At 37.3% G+C, this 15,989-nt stretch overlaps 1 protein-coding gene across 5 annotated transcripts in view; it reads right to left on the bottom strand.

The window, feature by feature from the left end:
* The window catches only part of WDR49 (WD repeat domain 49), a 194,064-nt gene extending 187,883 nt beyond the window's left edge, over positions 1 to 6,181 (bottom strand). For 2 of the 5 annotated variants that reach the window (XM_031663598.1, XM_031663602.1), the window contains exons 1-2: positions 1,279 to 1,581; positions 715 to 952 (exon numbers count right to left, since the gene is read on the bottom strand). In XM_031663598.1, coding sequence (XP_031519458.1) covers positions 715 to 879 — 165 coding nt within the window. In that variant the 5' untranslated portion in view covers positions 880 to 952; positions 1,279 to 1,581. Of the gene's footprint in view, positions 1 to 714; positions 953 to 1,253; positions 1,582 to 5,170 lie in introns of those variants that run through there. The other 3 variants (XM_031663599.1, XM_031663600.1, XM_031663601.1) reach the window with 3 other exon arrangements.
* Between the last annotated feature and the right edge of the window lie 9,808 nt (positions 6,182 to 15,989).

Genomic DNA, 15,989 nt, shown 5'->3' with positions numbered 1-15,989 from the left:
TAAAAATCACTTTGATGTATGCTGTTCATTATGCGTAGCTGCAGAATTCAAAATTAATTGACTAACAGAGAAAGAAGAAAATTATTCATGTTAGTTAAATTCCTACGGTTTATTTTTTATGTAGAGTTAAAATGAAAAATTCTAATTTTGTTTTTATTGGCATTGTTCCAGGATTTACAAAATGAGTGGGAGACTCATCCCTCATAAGGGATCTTGAGACAACAAAGCGCCGAAATCAGCTTAGAAAAGGAGCTGTGCCACTTAGGGTGAGTGAGACAGGAGGAAATTTTTGCAAACTGTGTATGCGTATTTGCATTTGCTGAGTTCTATGTCCGTATTAAATGCAAGAACAATTATTCCTGGAGGTCACCTTAGAGATCTGGCTTTCCTCACTTACAACCGTAATTTTTTGTTTCCCCAAAATATGTTGAACTCTGAGAAAAAATTTTTTTCCAGGAGTAGATAGTTCTTTCTTGATAGTAATGAAATTCAGTGAAGCAATTTCAAACTAAAGAATATTATTTGGCCCAAAGAACTGGGGGGCAAAGTTACTAAGCATGTTGTGTTAAATCTAGGTCTAACCAATTATGTTTAATTCTGTGCTATAACCATTAAGTATATTTTTTTAATGCTGAAAGAAAAGTATCTCTGTGTTTCATTCTAGGCTCCTTCATGAACAACTCAAACTATCTGGTCAATAAGCTTCACACTTACCTCAAAGGCCTTCTGTATTTTTACAAAGTCACACACGCTGAGTTGGTTTTCAAGCAGGCCTGTGCCATAGTCTTCAAATGCAGTTACATCTTCTGTTCTCTCAGGGCTCTTTGGCCCAGGCTGTGACCCTGTGTTTAACTCAAGTGCAGCTTTCTGGCAACTCATAATGGCTTCACGTTTTCTCAGCTGCCTTCAACTATTTCTAGATGGTTGGATCTTTTTTCCCTTCAACAGGTGCCTTTGAAAAGAAACTCAACTTAGCAATAAAATTCCAAAATGAAAGTACAAACCTTTCAAGGCATGTGATTAGGAGGCAAGCTGAGCTGGGAAATGAAAGCCCTCAACCCCCTCACTTATTTGATTCCAGAGTTTATTTTCAAAATTTACAGTTGAATGGTTTTAAAATGGCATTTTTTACCCCTTCGTTATACTCTGTTTAACCTTGCTTGATTAAAAATGTGTAAAGCTTTCCCCACATTTATAGTAACTGACACAGAAAACAATTTCCAATCTTCATTTTAAATGCATTAGAAAATCACCTTCCCAAAAATCTCTTTGGCTAACCTTGCTGCCATTAACATGTTGTAGTTTTCAACTCCACTTTCTTGTCTGGCAGAGTTAGATGACAAAGCTGCGAAGTTTCCCTACCAATGAAGTACTTGCCTCTGAAGGCCACATTCCCAGCAATGTGGAGTTGTTTGTTTCATCTGTTCTGATCCCTTTGTATGTTTCCTGGCAACCAACACAAAGCCAACTAAAACTTTCCCTTTCACTTCCCCCTCTCCAGCTAATGACTGAACTGAAAGTTTGAATACATAATGTAAATGTTGAATTTTTTTTTAATAAAAGGACAGTTCATTTCACTCATTTTTTATTAATTTTTTGTATTTAATTTATTTGTATTATTTAAGGACTTTTAACATTATATAGGACATATTTTATGAAACAATATGATTAGTCAAAGAAAAAAGCATGACATCCGGGAATTTTATGTTTTATACACAGAAAATGTTTTATTCTTATATAATAGGAATCTGTTTCTTATATTCTTTTTGTTTTAGTTTCTATGTACATAAAATAGAGATAGTTCAAAAAAGCTCCAAACTTGTTGAAAATGTTATAAAAAACACAGCATAACATAATATGATAAATCTAATGATAAAATTGCTTGCAGTGTCATTACTGGTTCAGCTAATAATAATGAAAAGGAGGAGAAAAAGAAGAAACATTAACATTTTTTGAGTATTCACCATGTGCCAGGCACTAAAACTTTACGTTCATTGTCTTGTTTAAGCTTCACAACAATCTTACAAGGCAGATATGATCATTATCCCCATTTTACTGATAAAGAAGCAAAAAGCCGGGCACAGGGGCTCACGCCTGTAATCCCTGCACTTTGGGAGGCTGAGGCGGGTGGATGGCTTCAGTTCAGGAGTTTGAGACCAGCCTGGGCAACATGATGAGACACTGTGTCTTAGTAAAAATACAAAAATAATCAGCCCAGCATGGTGGTGCACACCTGTGATCCCAGCTACTCAGGAGGCTGAGGTAGGAGGATCCCTTGAACCTGGGGGGCAGAGGTTGCAGTAAGCCAAGATTGTGCCACTGCACTCCAGGCTGGGCAACAGAATAAGACCCTGTCTCAAAAAAGGAAAAAAAAAAGAAAAAAAAAAAAGCAAAGAAAATGCCAAAGCTCACACAATTAGTAACACATGGAAGAGAACAGAATGGCTCCCAAACTTCAAAGACTGCATGTATTAGTCTGTTCTCTCACTGCTAATGAAGACATACCTGAGACTGGCTAATTTTTAAAGGAAAGAAGTTTAATTGACTCATAGTTTCACTTGGCTGGGGAGGCCTCAAAATCATGACAGAAAGCAAATGAGGGCAAAGTCACGTCTTACATGGCAGAAGGCAAGATAGCATGTGCAGGGTAACTCCCATTTATAAAACCATCAGATTCCATGAGACTTACTGACTACCAGGAGAACAGTATGGGGAAACTGCCCCACGAGTCAATTATCTCCACCTGGCCACGCCCTTGACACATGGGGATTATTACAATTTAAGGTGAGATTTGGGTGGGGACACTGACAAACCGTATCACTGTACTTTAGATGGATGTCCCTGTCACACTTTATTTTTATTTCTGTAAACTAAAAAGTTGGCATTACATCTTCTCTAGGGTCTCTTCCAGCTCTAACATTCTCTGAGCTGGTATTCACTAGAGGCATCATACAGAACAGAGAGAAGAGCATCCTGTGGGAGTTCCTGTACCCATTATGGAAAAGTTCATTTATGCTTTCATTTATTCATCCATCTATCTATCATTATTCTTTCAAAAAACCATTTATTAATAGCCTAATAGGGAGGGCATGGTGGCTCACGCCGGTAATGCCACACTTCAGGAGGCCGAGACGGGCAGATCACTTGAGGTCAGTAGTTCAAGACCAGCCTGGCCAACATGGAGGAACCCCATCTCTACTAAAAATATAAAAATTAGCTGGATGTGGTCGGGTGCCTGTAATCCCAACTACTGGGGCGGCTGAGGCAGGAGAATCGCTTGAACTTGGGAGGTGGAGGTTGTCAAGTTAGCTGAGATTGTGACCTGTTGCCTGCCGTGAAGGCTTTATAGTCTAGTCAGAGCAATTATCCGTCTAGCTCATCTTTAATGCCAATTCCAACTTCTTGCTCTTTATAGTGCTATGTTCAGAGGATTCTGAAGCCATAGTTAGGCTCGAAGGAAAAGAGTGGAATTAGATAGATAGATAGATAGATAGATAGATAGATAGATAGATAGAGAGAGAGATAGATAGATAGATAGATATAGATATAGATATAGATATGTATCACACACACAGAACAGAGGGTATATTTACCAGATTTGCTTTTCTTAGATAAGCCCTTCTTATAAGTTAGGAAAACAGTTTTAACCCCAATATTATGAGTTCCCCTAAGTTATCTTACATGGGAACACAATTTGTCTACCTACCACCCTAGTTAGTAAGTTAATAATAGTTTAAATCTGTTGGATCAGCCCCATAAATGTTTGTAAAATGTTTTATATGATATTCTAGAGAGTTGGGCTTAGTTCAGCAACAGACACTAATGAGGGAAGGAAGAGGAAATATGAAAAACATTCTGTAAAGATGCACCATGAGAGGTAGGTATCCCACTGGCCGACAATGCAAAATTCTCTAATTATTCTAAGACAGACAAGCTGCCTGGCCTACTTAGCTGCCATAAAGTTGCAGCTCTAAATGTTTTCATTAGTCAAAACAGGAAAGTATAATGAGCAGCTAACAAATTACAGTAGAAGTTAATCAATTGACACAGTTTTCTTGCTATAAAATTATAGCATTAGAAATAATTCTTCATCATAAAGTCTTAAGAGGCTCTAACCTTCTCTGTAACTGTGTGGTTAATTTTCAGCTTAATTTCTGCAGCACTGTAAAATCCATAACTAGTCTCTTGACTGATGAAATTTACCCTCTTGCTTGCCATGCATCTATTATGATATTGTGAAAATCAAGATGGTGACAGTTTAATCACCTTTAGAAGGCCAAAAAGCAGATTGACACTTGCTCCCTTCTCCTATAGGGATCAGCCAACACCTGCCAGCATAGTGGAACCCTAAGTACCCAGAGGGCAGAGTAAGCTAATACATCCACTGGTCTTCGACACTTTGGGACTGAATAATTCTCCCCACTAAATAGACACACCAATCTGTGTCTTTATCACAATTCACAGTCCACACCCAGATCCCTGCTCTCTCCTTCCCCCACAATTTATTGCCACCAACATAAATATAGACCTCCCTTTTATATTATTTAAGGACAATTTTTTACTATTATATTTTCTACAAAGTAGGATACATATTATGAAACAATATGATTAGCCAAAGAAAAGAGCATGAAATTCTGGAATTGTATGTTTTACACACAGAAAATGTTTTATTCTTATAGGATAGGAATCAATTCCTTATATTCTTTTTGTCTTAGTTTCTATGTATATAAAACAGAGATGGTCCAAAAAAGCTTCCAACTCATTGAAAATGTGAGAAAAACACAGTATACCATAATATAATAAATCTAATGATAAAACTGCTTGCAGTGTCATTACTGGTTCAGCTAATAATAATAAAAAGGGCAAGAAAAAGAAGAAAAATTAACTTTTTTTGAGTAGTCGCCATGTGCTAGGCACTAAAACTTTACATTCATTGTCTTGTTTAAGCTTCAAAACAACCCTACAAGGCAGTTATGATCATTATCCCCATTCTCCTTCCCCCCCACAATTTATCCCCACCAACATATAGATCTCCCTTTTCCTTTTCTTCTAACTCCTCTTTCTTTCTTTGCCCACTGTTCACACTGAAGCCTGTTCTTACTCATTAATCTTTGCCTAAATTCTCCCTCCACCTCCTCACTTCAATTGAAATCAGTTTTACTTTACCAACCTCATTTCCATCCAAGCCTTCTCAAGTCCTCACTGCTCCTTGTTCCAGCCCTCATCTCTCCAGGAAGAGAAAGAGAGGATGTTTCTCCCATCAGCTTCTTGCCTCTTGACCTCATGCCTTCTCAGGATAGCCCCAAACACCCGCTGGCTCTGTGTAAAGGGAACTTCCTCTCAAAGCCTCGGGAAAGCTCTGGCCCTGCCCTTGGCACCTTTTAAGCTCTCAACAGATATTAGTTTCTTTCCTTCTTTGTTCCTCATCCTCTCAGTTAGAATTAATTATTCCTTTCACTCTGCAACCACAGCATTTTTTTCAGACTTTAACCACAGCACTTTTTCTTCCTTCTTTGTAATGTAATTAGTTGTCTGTGTATCTCTCTCTCCCACTAGATTAACTCCTAAGAACAGGGATGATACCTCACTAATGCTGTAGCCTTACATTTCCCAACACAGCGTGTTGCATAAATTTCTTGACACTACAGTAATGTATGCTCATTTGTAAACAGGATGGGTAAAGGAGATATTCACCTATAACCTTGAGTTACCAAGCAAGGGTCCTGGGAATAGGTGGCATTGAATCAGAAAGAGCAGCAGAATTCTGGGGAAAAAGAAAATCATATGACTCAAAGTTCATTAAGAAAAAGAGAGAAAGAAAATTAGTGACAGAAATAAAATTTGAGACAGTATCTTGAAGCCACTTAACAAAATTATCAAGTGCTTTTTGAAAAAAATCATTTCTTTTTTTTTCCATACAATTTCTATGTAATGTGCAAATATGTTCTGAGGCTTTACTCTGTCCCAGGTACTGCTTCTAAACACTGGAAAAGCAAAGATAAATGAGATAGGTCTCTGTGCCCATCATTGCTCAGAAACACATATCACAGTAAATGTTGGCTTTGAATTCATCCTATCTTTTGAGAAAGCAGTTTCCATTGTTAATCTTGAGCAACATAACGTTAGCCTTTTCTTTTTTTTGATATGCTGAACAATATTCAAAGTAACAACACTGTAATTTTTTTATTATTTTCTTTCTTTCCTTTTTTTTTTTTTTTTTTTTTTTGAGACAGAGTTTTGCCTTGTCACCCAGGCTGGCATGCAGTGCTGTGATCACAGCTCACTTCACCGTCAACTTCACAGGCCCTTCCACCTCAGCCTCCCAAGTAGCTGGGACTACAGGAATGTGCCACCATGCCTGGCTAATTTTAAAACTTTTGTGCAGAAACAGGATCTTCCTATATTGCCCAGGCTAATCTCGAATTACTGGGCTTAAACCATCCCCCGCCTCAGCCTACCAAAGTGCTGGATTATAGGAATAAGCCACTGTACCCAGACAAAACTGGATTTTCATAACAGCATTTCTCAAACTTTTCAAGTATTTGAACACAGAATTATTAAAATAATGATATCCTAAAACAACTAAATATATAATTTTGTAGTAAATTACACATCATAAAGAAGCAAGCAGCGGTAGCCAAATTTAAAAATAGATGTGGAAGTAGCTTAGAAAATTGAGAAAATTTTTCACTTAAATGTTCTAACTTACTTGAAAAAAGTGCACTAAGACTTTATCAGTAGACACTTAGAATCCGCCAAATTTAATATTGAGATCAGTACTTAAAAGTATTCATGGCTGGGCACAGTGACTCACACCTGTAATCCCAGCACTTTGGGAGGCCGAGGCAGGAGGATCATTTGAGGTCAGAGGTTCAAGACCAGCCTGGCCATCATGGTGAAACCCCATCTCTACAAAAATACAAAAAATAGCTGTGCGTTGTGGCACATGCCTATAATCCCAGCTACTCAGGAGGCTGAGGCAGGAGAATTGATTGAACCCGGGAGGCGGAAGTTGCAGTGAGCCAAGATTGCACCACTGCACTCCAGTCTGGCAACAGAGTGAGACTGTCTCAAAAAAAAAAAAAAAAAAAAAAGTATTCAGAAGGCCAGTCTATTTATGCAAATTCTGATGAGTGTTTCCAACAACAAATCACTTTTGTCCCTCTTTGCTTTAACGTATCTTCCCTTTGAAATCCAGCATCCTTGTTTTCAGTCATATGTGGGTCTCTCAGACACCAGTGGGGCTTTCATAAGGGAGCCACTTACTTGGCAATTGCTCTGAACTACCTAACTACATTTCTTTACATTGCCTCTCTGAGAGAACTGTCTGCTATTCTACTTGGGGCTTTAGAACAGTTTGTCAAAGTCAGCTAAATATCGAACACTTGCAACCATGTTTAGAGCCACTAGAAAACAGTCATAAAATCATTGCATGAAAGAAGTCACTCATAATCCAGTAAGCATTTACTGATTGTCTCCTTGAAGAAAGACAGAAAACAGGTGGGAAATGAACAATTATTGAGTTCCTAGTATATGCCAAACATTGTGTTAAGCACTTTCACAAATGTTATTTTATTTAATCCTTGTGATATCTCTGCAAGGTACCTAATGTTTCCTCTTTTTTTTTTTGACAGATGAGGAAACTAAAACAAAAAATATCTCATCCAACTACTTACAACTTGCAAATTGTATAATGTAGCAATGGCCAATAGAATGACGCTATGCACTTTAAGAACATTACATACATTAGTTCCTTTAATTTTCCTAGAAATCCGATGATATGGGTGCTATTATTGTCACCATTTTTAGATGAAGAAACTGAGGCTTAGGCAGGGCAAATGACGTGTTAGGATCATCCAGCAAGAAGTAGAAAAGCTGGAGTTCAAACCCCAAGTTTCTCCATAGTATAAAGCCCTGTGCAGGGTAGACTGCTAACCACCACAATAAATTCTAACCCAGTTCAGGAGCTAAAATGTGCAAAAAGTAAAGAAATAAGAAAGCTCATACTAGGAAATAAAGTCAAATGGGCTTAAAATTTGGAGTCAAAATACCAGGTTCAAGTCTTGTTTCTCTCATTTTCAGCCCTATCATCTCGGGCAGGTTGAGTCATTTCTCAAAATGAGATAGCAGAATTGTTTATCTCATAGAATAGTCTTAAGGTTAAAAAGAGAAAATACAGTGAAAACTCTATGTAAATTTTAAAACATTATGCACATGAATTAACATTAATATTATTACACAGTTGGAAGAAGGTATATTTCGTGCAACCTTGGAAAAATAAGGTAGGAGTTCACAGAGAGATGGGAATATTAGAATTGTAAAACAGAATGAAGCAAAATTATCTATATCATGACATTTCACATTAAAGCTGAGATTCTGTAATCATTTTCATTGTGTTTAGGAAGGTCTTATGTCTAAATCTATCCCAGAGAGCAATGCTATATCAATATTTCAATGTTAGTTATTAAATGCAATGATTGTGTGTGCACACACATTTGTATGAGTTAGTAGATGTGTGGTTTTATCATTTTGAAAAAATCCTTCCTTCCTTATGATGAGTCAGAGTTAATGTCAACTATAGACATTGTCCCTAAGAGGGCTTGGTCTGTTCGGCACTGTCTGAATCTGTTTTTAACAACAACAGAAATGATATTCAAAGCAGTGTAACTACTGTCTACCATAATGCGACCCTCTTAGACTGTCTGAGTGCCCGAATCCCCAGAATCAGACGTTTTTTTCTTCCTAAAACATTAAACGCTCTATTCTAGAAAGAAAGTCGATTTTAATTTAGCCTCACTGAATGACTTAACCCCAAAGGAAGAGATATATACATATAAACACATGCGCGCACCCGGAGACGGGGACACAGAGGAGACAGAGAGAAGAAGAGAGATAGAGAGAAGGGGAGACACGTCACGGTATAAGACTGGAAGTTTCTTAGATAAGTTGCCTCATAAGGGGAAACTGTGGGCAGTTACAGTACTTTGGGTACACTGACCACTAACTGGGGTGGCAGAAGTATAACATAGCGATAAGAGTATCTCTGAAGGGAATAAAATACAATGAAACAGTAATTCTAAATTTAGAGTCAGGAGACCTGGATTTTGGTGCAGCCTCCACCATGTCCATATGACTCGAAAATTTACACTCATTGGGTGTCAGTTTCCACAGTCCTAAGTGACGATAATGATTCTTACATGCACAGTGCAAATAATTACTTTGAGACTCAAATGAAATCATGTATAGAAAAACATTTTCTAGCCAGAAATAGCTATGTAAATATTTATTTTTTGGTTGGTTCATTCATTCATTTTTTATGTTTATGTGACTTAACGTGTGTAGAGCATTACCCTAGTGATACCCAATAGCTATCAGTTATGAGTCTTAATATTAAGGAGCATAAAGTCCAGAAAATGACATAAGCCATCTATATGAATCAGATAGGTAAAAAAGGGTATAGATGAAATGGTACGGATGTTAAGGAAAACATTGCTTAATTATATACGGTTGAGGAGGCATGGTAGATTGAGTAAAAATGGCTTTGGAATTGGTGACATTTGAATGGGTGTTATGGCTTGAACTGTGTGCCCCAGAATTAATATGTTGAAGTCTCAACTGGGGCTACCCAAGTACCACAGAATGTGACCTTATTTGGAATAGGGTCATTGGAGATGTAATTAGTTAAGATTAGGTTATACCAGAGTAGTGTGGGCTCCAATCCAATATGACTGGTGTCCTTATAAAAATAGAAAATTGTCTATAAACACACACACATACGCAAACACACAGGGAAAGCCATGTGAAGACTGGAGTTTGCTGTCACAAGACAAGGAACTATCAGAAGCTGTAAGTGAAGCCTGGAATAGATCCTTTCCTAGTGCCTTCATAGGGAATATGGCCCTGCCAATGCCTTTATGTCAACTTCTTGTCTCTAGAAACAAGACAGTAAATTTCTGTAATTTAAGCCACTGAGTTAGTGGTATTTTGTTATGGAAGCCCTTGGAAACGAATACATTTGGTTATATGGGAACACAGCAAAGCAAGTTTATGGGTAGAAATGTATGTGGTTGAAGTTTGTTATTATTAGACTAATATTAAGATACAAATAAATAGAATCATTATATTATAATAATATACCTACAATATTAAGCACCCAGCACAGTGCTTGACACATAGTAGGCACCAAATAAATATTGAATGAATGTTTTAACCAACAAAAAGGAGATCACAGAAAGAGGAATGGACTGGCATCAAATATATGTTTTAATCTGTTTCATCCTCTTTTTTTTTTTTTTTTTTTTTTCTGGGCAAAGCCTCTACTTACCACAAAAAAATCAGAAACATCCACATTTCTATGAAAAATGCTACCACTTCACCTTTGTTTACTTTAAGAAATTATGTCTAGGAAAACAAATAAAAGGGAAAAAGGGCAATAGAAAGGAATTTTACACTTGTAAAAATCAAAGTTCTGAAACAAAATGCACTTTGAAAGATTGAAAGCTATAGTCCCAAGAGAGAATACTGGCACAATAAATTTTTCTCACGGAACATAGTGTACCTCCTGAGCATGGTGCCTTTGACTGAAAGCTATGAAGACCAAAGGCCTCTATTTCTCCACAGCAGGAGCAGCAATCATCAAATTAATATCGGAAGTGCACTCCTAAATCAAGTTGTTGCAGGTGTACTCATAAAGAAGACATCTTACAAAAATGCAGATGGAGCTTTTGCAATCATTGCCTAGGCCAAATGCTGTCAGAGAAAATGGATCTCAATTTACTCAACACATTTTGGTTTTGCAATTTTCAAGATTAACTCTTGCCATTGTCTGAACAATATGAGGTTCTTAGGAGAACTTTAAAAACGTATTCTTGTATGTTCAGAGCAAATGGTACAAGTGATAATTGTTGAGTTCAAGTCCACTACACGGGGGGGGTTGGGTGGTGATTAGCTCAGGAAACAGAGCTCATGTACCTATTGGGAAAATACAGTGGAGGAAATCATGGGGCTTACAACTTTACCAAGTGGGACATTAATTTAGGGAAATGAGTTAAGTTTTCAACTAGGAGGAAAATGATACAGATATATGACAATAAACAGCTGCATGACCTTGGGTAAGTTACCTAACTTCTCTGGTTTCAGAATCTTCATCTGTAAAATTAAAAGATTAAATTACATTTTCTTTAAAGTCTCTTCTGGTACTTAATTTAAGAAGGACGGGGAAGGGAAAGTACAAGAATACTGACAGCTCTACAGAAAAATAAAAGACACTATGTCCCAGGTAATATTATTGCATTTATACTGGAAGTACTCAGAACATGACTGTGGACATTGTAAATACTTTTTTGATAATTATAAATGAAATCATCATATGGATAAATAAGTCGACCTGTCAGTCAAGCATCTGTACAACCTGTCACACACTTAGCCCTGCACTACCTGTTTCTCTTATTGGATTACCAGTGAGGATTTTGGAACTTGGTTATGGCAAGTGGGTTCTATCAAAAGAATGCAATTTATTTATTTGTTTATCCACACAGCTATTTATTTCCCCACTCGTTCATTGAGCAGCCACGATGGCCAAGCATGGTGATAGGCACTGATGATGACAGAGACAGGCTGGCCTTTCTCCCATGAAGTTTGTAATCTAGTAGGGTGAGATAAGCAAAAAGCAGAAGGTTACTACACATTTTTATTAAAAGAGTAATAAGGGGGTCCAAGGAAGAACATACGCAGGCTCCTAAACCAGATATGGAAGATCAGGTAAGAAAGATGTGATTAAAATAAGTCATATCTATGATGGCACCCAAATGATTAGATATTAGCCAGATAAAGAATAGGAAAAAGAGGGTTTAAGCAGAAGATACAGTGTGTGCTAAGGTCTGGAGGTGGCCAGGCCCTTGGTATCCCCTTGGATACCTGGGGATAAAAGTAGTTTACTCTGGATGGCTCTTATAGCATAGGTAAGGAAGGTTAGGGAGAAGGGGCACAAGTCTGACTGGAGAAGTAAGCCTAGATCATGGAGCCATAGGGAGGAGTTAGGTGTTCATGCTGAGGACACTGGAAAGCTATCGCAATTTTAGGCTGGGAATGTAATATAATGATATGTTCATTGATGAAAGATCATTGAATTGCCCAGTGGTTTTCATCTAGGTAGTTTCATAAATGATCTAGGCAGTTTTTGTTTATTGGTTTGGTTTTTAAATCCAATAACAGCCCCCTACAGAAGAATTACTTGAAATCCCTGGAGGTGGAATCTAGGCACCAATATATTTTAAAATTCCTTAAAATATTTTATTGTGCAGCCCAGGTTCAAATCACTGGATTGAAAGGGGACAAAACCAGCTAGGAGGCAACAGAGATAATCAAGTTGACAGGTGATGATGGCTTATTTACCCCCCAGAAAAAGATCAGAAATACAAGAAAGAGTATTCAGTGAGTATAGAGGAGAAGAATCAAGAATGGATCAGCATAATTCTGAAATATCTTTTTGCAAAGTTTTGAATTCAGAAAATGTGTAAATATTTTAAACATTAAAAAATAAAAATAAGTCAACAAAAGTGGGGAACAAACTAAAATTGAATGCAAATAGAAACAAATGAACCTAACCAAGTGCATGACATAACCACAAGGGGTGGAGGGAAATCCAAAGGAACTTTAGAGCATGTGCAAAGAAATTTTGACCTCTAACAGATTTCTAGATTGTGGTGGCATGGGAGTAGCAATTTTGTGACTATTATAGAATTGTACAAATAAGTAAACATTGTTTTATTTTAGGAATCAGGGTTTCCATTATAGCAGAAGAGAGATACAAATATGGAAAGGAGAAAGGCAAGGAAGAACTCTGTGCTATTGGATGGGAATGAGTAATATCAGTATAAATTTACACACACACAAACACATTTATTTCCTAGCACTGACTGTTGAGACATCTCAGTTACAAAGTGACACCTGCAGTCCAAGTCTTCATTTCTAAATACGATTCTACTTGTAGAAATGAATGATTCTTGGGTTAGTGTAAGAAATCTGGAATGTTTTCTTGCCTAGGAAGTAATAAAGTGCTTTTAAAATAAGAAAATAAGAGAAACCAAAAAGGAGCTCCCACTGACCAAATCAGGATCATTAAAAAAATACATTTTTCAACTTTTAAATTTTTAAAAAATTTTTATGGGTACATAGTAGGTGCATATATTTATGGGGTACATGAGATATTTTGATACAGGCATGCAATGTAAAATAAGCACATCATGGAGAATGGGGTATCCATCCCCACAAGCATTTATCCTTTGAGTTACAAACAACCCAATTACCTTTCAGTTATTTAAAAATATACATTATCGTTGACTACAGTCACCCTATTATGATATCAAAAAGTAGATCTTATTAATTCTATTTTTATTTGTTTTTACCCACTAACCATCCCTACCTCCTTCCAAACCCCCTCTACACTACCCAGCCTCTGGTAACCATCCTTTTACTCTCTAGTTCACGAGTTCAATTGATTTGACTTTTAGATCCCACAAATAAGTGAAAACATGCAATGTTTGTCTTTCTGTGCCTGGCTTATTTCACTTAACATAATAATCTCCAGTTCCATTCATGTTGTTGCAAATGACTGGATCTCATTCTTTTTACGGCTGGCTGAGTAGTACTCCATTGTGTATAAATACCACATTTTGTTTATACATTCATCTGTTGATGGACACTAAGGTTGTTTCCATATCTTAGCTTAGTAAACTGTGCTGTTACAAAATCTTAGCTTAGTAAACAGTGCTACAAGAAACATAAGAGTGCAGATATCTCTTCGATATACTGATTTTTTTTCCGGTGGGAGATGGGGGTATCTATCCAGCACTGGGATTACTGGATCATATGGAAGCTCAATTTTAGCTTTTTGAGGAATGTCCAAACTGTTCTCCATAGTGGTTGTGCCAATTTACGTTCCCACCAACAGTGTACAAGAGTTCCTTTTTCTCCACATCCTTGCCAGTCTTTGCTATTTCCTGTTGTTTGGGTAAAAGCCATTTGAATTAGAGTGAGACAATCATCTCATTATAGTCTTGATTTGCATTTCTCTGATGATCAGTGATGTTGAGTACCTTTTCAAATCCTTGTTTCCCATTTGTATGTCTTCTTTTGAGAAATGTCTATTTAAATCTCTTACCCATGTTTTGATCTGATTACTAGAATTTTTTCCTATACAGTTGTTTCAGCTCCTTATATATTCTACTGATTAATCCGTTGTCAGAGGGGTAGCTTGGAAATATTTTCTCCCATTTTGTGGGTTGTCTCTTCACTTAGTTTATTGCATCTTTTGCTCTGTGGAATCATTTTAACTTGATGTAGTCCCATTTGTCCATTTTTGCTTTGGTTGCCTGTGCTTATGGGGTATTGCTCAAGAAGTCTTTGCCCAGACCAATGTCCTGGGGATTTTCCCCAATGTTTCCTTGTAGCAGTTTTGTAGGGAGGGAGGGAGAGAGGGAAGGAAGGAAGGAAGGGAGGGAGGGAGGGAGGAAGGGGAGAGGGAGGGGGGGGGGGGGGGGGGAGGGGGGGAGGGAGGGGAGGGGAGAGGGAAGGAGGGAGGGAGGGGAGAGGGAGGAAGGGAGGGAAGTAAGGGAAGAAGGAGGGGAAGAAGGAAGGGAGTAAAGAAATTTTGATAGAGATAGAAATTCATTATTTTACAACAAACTTTAATAATAATTGATTCAGGAAAGGATTATCTATAGATGAAAGTTTCTTAGGAAATAAAATATGTATACAATTTCAAAGCATCTTCTCCATAGATTACTTACAATTACAAAAAGAAAGGGGGTACTCTGGAGCAAGTTATGGAAGTTAACATCACCAATAATGGGACAAACAGACATCATGTGTATGCTGGTAAGATCCACTAAGAGGAACCTACCATAACTTCTGCAATATCCTTGCCAAAATTCATAACTAAATATAATCATAAGTCAATAATCTGACAAACCCAAATTGATGGAATTCTATAAAATGACCAGCTGCTCTCTTAAAAAAAAGTCAATGTTACGAAAAGACAAAGAAAAATTGAAACTGAAGATAGATGGTAACTGAATGCATGTCATAATCCTAGATTGGCTCCTGAATTGGGGTGGGAGGGTGGGGAGCGAACAGTATTGGAAGGATAGACAAAATTGAAATATGACACTATATTAGATAACAGTATTAAATCAATATCAGATTTTCTGAATTTGATTATTGCCCTAAGTTATATAAAAATATATACCTGTTCTTAAGAGATATATGGTCAAGTATTTAGGACAAGGTCATCATGTCTGCAACATTTAAAACGGGTTCAACAATGATGATAATATATATTATATAACAATGATACATACATACATATAGACATATTATTGTACAATTCTTGCAATTCTTCTGTAGCTTTAAATTTTTTTCAAGCTAAAAGAAAAGTGCGAATTTCAGGATTTAGGCTTGAGCTGTTGTAGCACCAACAGATGGCTAGTTGAGTATGAGGACAACCTTACCCAGGTAAGTCCCTGGTTCTGGGCTATGCCCAGGTGTCCATGACTAGTGTTCATTCTCCAGTGCTGTCTGTCTGCATCTCATTCATCTCAAGGTTCACAAATTTCAAGAGAACTTTATTTCTTATAAAGTGTTGCAGCCTGTAGGGAAGTATAGATAGCCTCCAGCAGAGGCCAAAAACAGTCACTTTGGAGGAAAGGTGAGACAGGAATTTATGCTAAGCAGGTTAGCTAGGTATATATATTCAACAGGTTATAGGAGGAACTATGAATATTGACAAAGTGGGGGACATCTGCATGTGTATTAAGCAAACGTGCATGCATGCATCTTTGGCATAGCGACTTAACATTTAAACGTATTTAGGCCCAATATGTCAAAAGGTGAAGCTCAATATGTCAAAAGGTGAAGCAGCAGAGGCAAAGGCACTCAGTGTGCAGCCTCTGTAAACTGGCCAGAACAAGTCCATGGCCAGTAGTCTCTCA

Source organism: Papio anubis, chromosome 2, assembly GCF_008728515.1.
Source record: "Papio anubis isolate 15944 chromosome 2, Panubis1.0, whole genome shotgun sequence".
NCBI lineage: Eukaryota > Metazoa > Chordata > Mammalia > Primates > Cercopithecidae > Papio > Papio anubis.
This window is presented reverse-complemented; position numbering and strand designations above follow the sequence as displayed.